Genomic DNA, 9,385 nt, shown 5'->3' with positions numbered 1-9,385 from the left:
TATTGAATTCAAGGTTTTTGCCCAACCCTAACTGGGTTTATGAAATTAACAGCATAAGCTGTAAGCTTGGGTGGGAATAACCAGGGATTACTCAAACGATAAGTATTCTCCAAATGTCACCCATTAGTGAACAAGTTATTATAATTATTAATGTACTTACAAAAAGTACAATGGTTTCGATGTGTCACTCAATGTTCAATTAAAAGACAGCCGTAGTGAAATCTTTCAAAATTAAAGTGAGAAAGACATTAATCTATTTTTGAACGTATAACCGAAAAATCCTCTGAATAGTTGCGCATGCGCCATCATACTTGCAAAGTCTTATCCCCTCCACGCAATTTTGCAATCACGTTTATTGCTGATAATTTCCAGACTAATGACTCTTAAACGTCGATTCAAATGAATATAGTATTTACAAACGAATTGCAAACGATTACAATAAAAAAAATCATTTAAGAGTGATAAGAAAGAAAAATGCGGCTAACTACATGGGTCACAAGTTTTTTATTTTTTATAAAAAAACTATCTACTCTTAAACATTATGACCTTTTTTACAATCACCTGCGAATAATTTACAATCGATTGTATGAGTTCATTTTTGTAATTGTTGAAAATTTGCGGCTAATTACATACTGCTCCAGAAATTGGGAAGTTGCCTACTGATATTAATAAATTGAACAACTGAGCTAGTCACATCGATAGATAAAGGTTTGCTAGTCAATGATAGACAGAAATTATTCTTTGATAAACAAGATACGATTTTTAATTAATTTTTTTATAAATTATCCGGAAGCTGACCCCTTTTCCCAATGATTTTATTGATAAAATTCTTCACAACCTATGAATCGATTCAAAATCGTTCGTAGGTGATTGATAGATAATAATTATGGTTATACAATTATCCATTACCTACATAATTTCACAAAAGAGTTTCAGAGTCGGCGAAGCTCATTTGAGACGGGAGGGGAACGCCATGTTCCATGCTACAGCTGAGTTATTTCGTAGCGGAGTCCTCCAAAACGCAGAGTTTTTTGTATTTAGCTGTATTCAATCTCAGGTAATTTAATTAATTATAATTAGCGAGGCATTGGCCTATAATCCGAAAATTTTTAATATCACATGTGGACAACTAGGGCGTCATGGGACTGTCACTTAAGAAACCACTGTGAATTGACGTATCTGCCCTTAGTTGGCTGTCAGAAATGCTGCTAATCGAGTGAATGCTTCGAAGTGTTCATTGACAGACTTTCCACAATTCCTTGAGTTGAATGAGACTTACCAGTGAGTAAAATTTTAATATTACGCGTGACTCGAAGCCAAGCTGATTAATTGTTTAGATGCTCATCTATTTGTTTTTTTCAGACTTGCGGGAGTAATTCATTTTTTAAAAATCGGTCAAAATGAACATTTCATCGCTTATTGTCATCGCACTATACGAAAACGGTTGAAATACGATGATCTCCTGTCAAAAATTAATTATGTACCAAATCCAAAATGTATTACAGTTTCTCCGCATCCTGTAATTTATATGTTGCGCATGCGCACAAGTGCGCGCGATATCTACTTTTATGATAAATTGTTAATTATTAATGAAATAAACATTTCCAAACATTAGTTGTAGAATCAATCGATTATCCAAATGATTTTAGGTCGACTGACAAGGTCAAATTTAAAATAATTTGTTACCTCTGCTAAATTAACCAACATAATTAACATTAATTAATATTTGTACTTCCAAATATCGAAAATAATTTTCTAAATACGTCTAAATGATTTCCTAAGGATAGAGAAAGTCAATTATAGATTATTTAATCAGAGATTATAGGGGAGATTGCTAACGCCAATGACGAGGACAAAGAGGATTGACCAAAGTAGAGGCTCACTTCTGGGGGTTTGAGTGACCGCAGCGGCATCGTAGTAGCCGACCTCCTAAGAGGGAGGGCGCCACACGCAACGCTGGGGTATCTGCTCGTTAGCCGGCTCAGCGACTCGTAGCAGCAGAGATTATAGGGGAGATTGCTAACGCCAATGGCGAAGCATCAATCGCGAAATTGTCTGGCCGCCCGAGCCGAACTAATTTTGCGGGTGTACCTGTGAATCAAACAGGTCGCGAGGGCAAGAGTGTCGGTAATTTTCGGAGGGCGTGGGTACAGATAAGGCAGAGCGCGAGCCCGAGAGTGTCGGTAATTCGGAAAGATCAGCAAACGCGAGAGTGTCGATAATTCCAGAAAATCGTGACGAAAGAAAACATCCCATATAGAGCACCCCCGGGTACTTACCCGACAAAAGTCAGTAATTCGAAAAACGCAATTATGTACTCGATTGCACATCGTTAGTACATGATTGTACCTATAAAATTTTTGTTTGTACATCAACGGATTAATTAAAAAAAATTAATTAAATTTCGGCATGATCTTAGCCGACAACAAATTAAAAATTGATCAATAAAACCAAATTAGGGGTGTTTTCCGAAGGAAATCGTTTGTACATTACGAATTTCATGTTTTCGTCGTTTGTACATTGATTGTTAATGAGTTAAATCCATTTGAAAAATCATGGTTTAAGTTGCGCGTCTCTATATTATCGATTTCTGCTCTTTGTTCTGTGTCTAAATGGGCTTTCGCAGATCCTATCACTGCTACTCGTTAATGTATATAGGGGGCAGTGCGGTAAAATGGAGGCTCATGACTTTTTTCAAATGTTTATAAATTAGGAACAAATTGAAAAATTGAGCTCCATCTAAGGGATTCATAAAGGAGAAGGATTTTACTCTCAATTGAAGCAAAATCAAATTTTTATTTCCTCAAAATTATGGTTAATGCATTTCCATACGATTAATTCGAATGTACGGATGTTCCCCAATAATGCTTTTCAATAATACTCCACTCCAAAAATGACTCTCCACTGCACTCCGAAATGAACATGGTGGCTAAAAATGAATTGTCCCCTCTCATCGCGGCCCCTCTCACCTGACTTGTTATGACGTAGATGCGCGCAATATTTCTTTCAATGAAAGTTTGATGCAGAATCCACATTTCAATAGTACAATTTCTGTTAGATTCAATGTTTATACTCGTAAAGCAAAGAATAATGCAATAAAAACCCATTTAAACACAGAACAATGCGCAGAGGTCGATAGTATAGGAACGCGCAACTTAGACCATGATTTTTCAAATGGATTTAACTCATTCACAATCAATGTACAAACGACGAAAACAAGAAATTCCTGATGTACACACGATTTCCTTCGGAAAACACCCCTAATTTGGTTTTATTGATCAATTTTTAATTTGCTGTCGGTTAAGATCATGCCGAAATTTAATTAATTTTTTTAAATTAATCAGTTGATGTACAAACAAGAAATTTATAGGTACAATCATGTACTAACGATGTACAATCGAGTACATAAGTGCGTTTTTCGAATTACTGACTTTTGTCGGGTAAGTACCCGGGGGTATATAGAGCGGAGTGGGAGTATGATGGAGAAACAATCGATGGACGGAATGAGAAAAATAAATTCACTTCTGTAAATTCGAAAAATTGTTCAACAAATTCGGGAAGAATTGTTTCGCAAATGTATACTCAAACGATTGCGAATCGTCTGAAACGTGGAGATTTATCAGTCCCTCGGAACTTTTTTTTTTAACGATATCTCTTTTGTTAACAAATTAAAAAATGATTAAACAAATTCGGGAAAAATTGTCTCGCAAATGTATACTCAAACGATTGCGAATCGTCTGAAACGTGGAGATTTATCAGTCCCTCGGAACTTTTTTTTTTAGCGATATCTCTTTTGTTAACAAATTAAAAAATGATTAAACGAATTCGGGAAAAATTGTCTCGCAAATGTATACTCAAACGATTGAGAATCGTCTGAAACGTGGAGATTTATGGGTCCCTCGGAACCTTTTTTTTCAACGACTCTATTTTTGTTAACAAATTCAAAAATGATTAAACAAATTCGGGAAAAATTGTCTCGGAAATATATATTCAAACGATTGAGAATCGTCTGAAACGTGGAGATTTATTGGTCCCTCGGAACGTTTTTTTTTCAACGGTTCTATTTTTGTCTACAAATTCAATAATTATTAAAAAAATTTGGGAAAAAATGGTCTTGCGAATATATACTCAAACGATTGGGAATTAGCTGAGTCGTCGAGATTTACTGGTCCCTCGGAACCTTTTTTTTATAACGATACTTTTTTTGTTAACAAATTCGACATTTCTTTAACAAATCGTTAAGAAATTGTCACGCCAGTATATATTCAAACGATTTAGAATCGTAGTAAACGTGGAGATTAGTTTGTCCTTTGGACAATTTTTTGTGCAACGTCATTATTTTTGTTAACAAATGTCGAATTTGTTTACAAAAATAAATACGTTGACAAAAAAAAAGTGATAAATTATGAACGTTCAGTGGATCGAATCCTTCCGGGGAAAATGGCGAAAAATATAATAATTATGTTCACGGGCCGGTAATTGGTTGTTGCGAGTGAAAAGTGGATGTGTAAATTAAGGCAGTTCGATTTTAACTTGTTACTGTGCCGCTTTTCTTTTCAATTAGTTATTCGTCAAGTTACACAGTGCAGTTTTGTTTTAATTTTCTTAAAGTCTGTTAGTATTTCAAGGTTCAAGTTAAGTTTAAAAGTTATTAAATGTGTTACGTGCTCTTCTAAGCATTGCTGTTTGGATTTATTTTATTTATAAAACCTGAATCCGACTGTTTGAATTGAACGAGTCGACATCGATGGAGTCCTCATTAGGAGGTCTAAGGGCTAACGAATTCTACGTTTTTAAAACTTGGCGCAAATATTGGGAACTGGCGCCACTGTCCTACTAGTAACTTCACTAGGACATAGGGAATAACGGTTGGAAATTATGGCAATAAGGATAGCATCATTGTGAGTTCAGTTTTTAGGCCAGTTCTAGTACTAAACCTCATTATTCCTCATAGCAGAATAACATAAAATAATAAGAATGATTGCAATTAACCTCTAATGAGGGTAAATATGTCCTTACAATAATTACGTTGTTTACGATTCCGAGTCAACTATTTTTCTACTCAACCAACCCTCACCTTTCAATCCAGAACTTGCATATTAGTTTTTCAGAAATTTCGTGATGTTTCGAGCATTTTGTTGAACTCTGTACTTCCATTGTATCTCAATGATGAAGGATATATTATTTAATTGTAATCAATAGATGACCGCCAATAATTCAGTCATCAGATGGTATTTCTGTAATTTTTTCGTTTCTGGGAGACCGTAGAAGTTAAGAGACAGGTTAACAAAATTGGCGCGGAAGCATGTCAAATGAAAACTGGTCTGATAGTAAACAAATTTATTCGGATTGGAAAAATATTTCATATTTCGTGTAATGAGTTTGCTCTTCATCTCAAGAATTTGTTCATTGGTATGAATGTAATGAAATATAGTATATGAAATTAGAATTTTCATTTTTAAAGGAAAAATGTCAGAAAAACCCATGAATTGACTAAAAATTCAGTTGCCAAGGTTAAATTATTGTTTGAGTTGTTGGATTGTTATTGGTGCTATTAAAATAATCATTTTCAGTTATATTCTGTAGCATCAGCGATCAACTGCAAATGGTCAGGAAAAGTGCAAGCGGTAAGGCAAAGGAAGCCTTGAAGGACTTTTAATGCTGTAAATGTTACGCTAGAATCTTTTATTGCCTCATTAATATGAACCATTGAATATTTTCTTAATGAACAGGTGGAGTTAATTCCATAGGGAAAGGAGGGGGTAGTATGCCCAGTAATGAAGAATGTGGAATTCGAGATGTCTGGGGGCATAATTTGGAGGAAGAATTTCGTACTATTCGACAGGTTGTTCAACAGTATCAGTATATTGCCATGGATACCGAGTTTCCTGGAGTTGTTGCAAGGCCAATAGGTAGTTGGCATTTTTTATCTGATGAACACTGGCTGGTACACGCCAACAATATTACTCAACTGTTTCGTCTTTCAGGTGAATTTCGAACGAGCGCTGATTACCAATATCAATTGTTACGTTGTAACGTTGATCTTCTAAGAATTATCCAACTGGGTTTGACTTTCCTCGATGAATCCGGGAATACGCCGGGTGGGAGTTATACAACGTGGCAGTTCAATTTTAAATTCAATTTACAGTAAGTTCATATATGCAAACATACGCCTGTAAAAATCAAATGAAGATTTTATTTTCTTGAATGTTGATTTGAATTCTAAGCGAATTCGATTACAAAATTATGCTTTTTTTCACTTTCTACTTGCTTTCTACTTGATTAACAATGTTTTGGATTAAGTTTCTGATAATTTATATGGTTTCTTCGTTCAAATTCTCTATACCAATTTTATGAAGAATTTTTATTTTGAAAAATCGAAAATGTCGGTAGAAAAATCCTGTAAAAAACATTAATCTTTGCGAATTACTGAGTCTTGCTAAAAGTGTCTTGCCATTTTTTGGTTTAATGAATTTGTTTCAGGGAAATTTAATTGAACTTGTATTAATTTCACAATTATATTTTGGCCATTTCAACGTGAAGCAATAACTTTATTTATTTGTTTTAATTCCTTCTGATTGTTAGGGAAGACATGTACGCTCAAGACAGCATTGACATGCTCCAAAACAGTGGGATACAGTTCAAAAAACACGAGGAAGAAGGAATTGATCCCCTTGATTTTGCTGAACTTCTTATGACATCCGGAATCGTCCTTGCCGATGATATTAAGTGGTTGTCTTTTCACTCTGGTTACGATTTTGGATATTTATTAAAGCTACTTACTGATCAAAATTTACCACAAGAGGAGAGTGAATTCTTCGAATTGTTAAGGATATATTTTCCCACCATCTACGATGTTAAGGTATTTCTATAGCTACTCTCTAGCATAAGCCTCAATATTTAAATGCTATTTTTCATCGAAAGGTATGAATTTTTTTTAAATATCATATTTTTTGGAAACAGTATCTCATGAAGTCATGTAAAAATCTCAAAGGTGGACTTCAAGAAGTCGCCGAGCAGTTGGAATTACAACGAGTTGGGCCTCAGCATCAGGCCGGCTCCGATTCATTGCTGACTGGAATGGTCTTTTTCAAAATGAGAGAAGTATGCGCACCTATCAATCTTTTTCATTCTTCATAAATATAAGTTCTAACCAGATTATGAACTATTGATTACCAGAATTCCATGCAAATATTTTCTATTTCTATTCATAACGGTTCCATTGGAAAAAAACATGAAAATAACAATGAGTGGCAGCTTTCATGTGCCATCGGCCAAACGTTATATAGGTGATTTGAATCTTATCTCATCCTAGTATAAAATGTTCAAAAATCTGGCAGGGATTTCATGTTCTCGTAACTCTCTACACTAATCATTAATCTATAATAGTTAAAAAAATTGTTGAAATTAGCGTGAAAATTAGACTGATGATCAATATCACGACGACGAATTGCTTTATACTTGAGTTCGGATTTGAAGCCCGCAAATAGTAGAAATGGAATGTAATCTTTGGTTTGCCTCATAACCACTCCAACCGTTATAAGAAATAACTATATTCAAGTGGCAAATTGTTCGTTTATTATATATAGCACAGTTATTTTTGCTAATAAAATTATCGATGCGTTTCGGAATGGTCATCCAAAAAATTATAGGACATATAGAGCTACGGTAATTAACTGGGGATTTGAAGAGTAAACCATCGAGAATATCATATCAAGTTCTAATCGAAGTCAATTAATGTGGAATATTTCCAAAGTACCAGTTTGGGATCACCTTTTCGAATCTCAATACAGTGGTTATTATTATTATTTGCATATCCCAGCTCAACAACAATCAAAACAATTTTGTAACTCATCATTGAAGTATTTCATAATTTTTTTTGCTCAGTTATCGTGAAAAAAATTATTTTGTTTTGCCGAGATGAAGTTACCAATTGTAAACTGTATATTTTTAATTATTTTGAAACTTAGCCGATTCCATGGAATCACAATCTTGATATAGAGCCATTCAGAAATTGTTGCTCTATTTTATCTTTTGTTTTATAACTATTGGTCTCTCCGATGCAATTTGAAAGCACACTATAGAAATATTTTATCGTAGCAAGATCAAATTTGAACCAAAGACTACGTTCGATAGATACTACTTGCAAGAGGTACTCAACGAATGGAGACTTTCAAGCCAATTGTATCGGGAGGTCTATATTCCATAAATATTCAAAAGCCGACTCAGTTTTACTTTTCCATTACTACCGTGGTTTTCTGAAATGAATTTCTTTTGGAGCCCCCGATAGAAGGGTTGAGATTTTCATTAACATATACCTCGGATATAGATGTATAATATAGGAAAAAATCAAAATAACGTTGGGTGGTGAGGGTTTTGGTTAAACATCCTTAAGAAGGCAATTCATTAAAATAGAAGTGCAAAGAATTTTATGCAATATGTTCAATTAATGTTTTTAGATGTTTTTCGAAGACCATATCGATGATGCGAAATACTGCGGCCATTTATATGGTCTGGGTACCTCATTTGTGGTCAACGGTGCTGGAGGATATCTCGACAGCAATGGCGACAACTCGTCCTCCTCGTAATGACTGAAAAATTGAGTAGAAGCAGCCCGCTAAATTAGCAATCAACAGTTTTGCTTCGACGAAAATATCCGAACTATCACATCTCTCCACTTTCTACGCTTGATTACAATGGAGAAAAAAATCTACGGAAAATGGATTCAATGTTGATTGAAATGAAATAAGTAGAGGTGAATTAATTCAATGTTCTCATTAAAGAACAATTTTTTAAAGAAAAATGTATTTATAGAATGGCACATTTGGTAACAAAAAAATAAATTCATGAAAAAAGTGGCAAAATAAAACGATAAACTGTTTTTGATGTTTGCTATTCGAAAGCGGATGATGTTTCACCGATAATTTGTAAAACTTATTTGATAGGAAATTACTATAAGTTTTGGAAATCGTCGGACTTTCGATTTGTGAATTTTAACTGTTACGAATATAATCTCTCTTCAATTGAGATTACTTTTCTTTTCTACATTTCTTGGAAAAATGTATAGAACAATAATTATGTGGTGATTTTCTTGTTTAATCTTTAACTTGTGTTAGAATGCATCTTTCTAGGTAATAATGGCTCTTTTAAGTATTTTGAATGGCAAAGAATTTGTTTTTTATTTGATGACAAATATGAACAAAGTATCTCGCAGTAATTCTTGTACACGTGTTGACGTAAGTTTTGAAAAGTTCAATTCATGATATCTTCGACATGATGTGTCTGGCACACGTTTATCATGAAGAAGCATTAATTTATATTGCTTCATGAAATAATTCTTTTTTTTGCATGTAACGTATACGCATGTACATCGGAAAAAATTCGA

The 9,385-nt window shown here is 34.1% G+C and overlaps 2 protein-coding genes across 6 annotated transcripts; both read left to right on the top strand.

The window, feature by feature from the left end:
• Positions 1-928: 928 nt before the first annotated feature.
• LOC105264501 (uncharacterized) lies at positions 929-1,615 on the top strand. Its single transcript, XM_011301420.1, has 3 exons — positions 929-1,057; positions 1,190-1,281; positions 1,363-1,615. Exons 1-3 carry the CDS (start codon positions 974-976, stop codon positions 1,613-1,615), a joined length of 429 nt encoding a protein of 142 aa, XP_011299722.1. The 5' UTR covers positions 929-973.
• Positions 1,616-4,894: 3,279 nt separating this feature from the next.
• Positions 4,895-8,604, top strand: Pop2 (CCR4-NOT transcription complex subunit Pop2). Of its 5 annotated transcripts, none has more exons than XM_011301412.1 (7): positions 4,895-5,003; positions 5,587-5,627; positions 5,733-5,912; positions 5,988-6,147; positions 6,586-6,862; positions 6,964-7,104; positions 8,460-8,604. In XM_011301412.1, the coding sequence occupies exons 2-7, from the start codon at positions 5,606-5,608 to the stop codon at positions 8,586-8,588; spliced, it is 909 nt and encodes a 302-aa protein (XP_011299714.1). In that variant the 5' UTR covers positions 4,895-5,003; positions 5,587-5,605; the 3' UTR covers positions 8,589-8,604. The 5 variants fall into 5 exon arrangements, with proteins under 5 accessions (XP_011299714.1, XP_011299712.1, XP_011299716.1 ...); XM_011301410.1 differs by having other exon boundaries at positions 5,574-5,627; XM_011301414.1 differs by lacking the exon at positions 4,895-5,003 and adding an exon at positions 5,035-5,412 and having other exon boundaries at positions 5,574-5,627; positions 6,995-7,104; positions 8,460-8,548.
• Positions 8,605-9,385: the final 781 nt, after the last annotated feature.

The sequence above is a fragment of the Fopius arisanus genome, unplaced genomic scaffold (assembly GCF_000806365.1).
Source record: "Fopius arisanus strain USDA-PBARC FA_bdor unplaced genomic scaffold, ASM80636v1 scaffold00022, whole genome shotgun sequence".
NCBI lineage: Eukaryota > Metazoa > Arthropoda > Insecta > Hymenoptera > Braconidae > Fopius > Fopius arisanus.
Note: the sequence above shows the minus strand (reverse complement) of the source record. Positions and strands in the feature narration are given on the sequence as shown.

Excerpts from the sequence above, each read along its gene's own strand:
- LOC105264501 (XM_011301420.1), top strand. The coding sequence starts at position 974 with ATGTTCCATGCTACAGCTGAGTTATTTCGTAGCGGAGTCCTCCAAAAC. Across the intron at positions 1,058-1,189 it reads TTAGCTGTATTCAATCTCAG|TTGGCTGTCAGAAATGCTGC; the intron begins GTAATTTAATTA and ends ATCTGCCCTTAG. Across the intron at positions 1,282-1,362 it reads GAGTTGAATGAGACTTACCA|ACTTGCGGGAGTAATTCATT; the intron begins GTGAGTAAAATT and ends TGTTTTTTTCAG.
- Pop2 (XM_011301409.1), top strand. The coding sequence starts at position 5,313 with ATGAAAACTGGTCTGATAGTAAACAAATTTATTCGGATTGGAAAAATA. Across the intron at positions 5,413-5,573 it reads TCTCAAGAATTTGTTCATTG|TTATATTCTGTAGCATCAGC; the intron begins GTATGAATGTAA and ends AATCATTTTCAG. Across the intron at positions 5,628-5,732 it reads GGTCAGGAAAAGTGCAAGCG|GTGGAGTTAATTCCATAGGG; the intron begins GTAAGGCAAAGG and ends CTTAATGAACAG.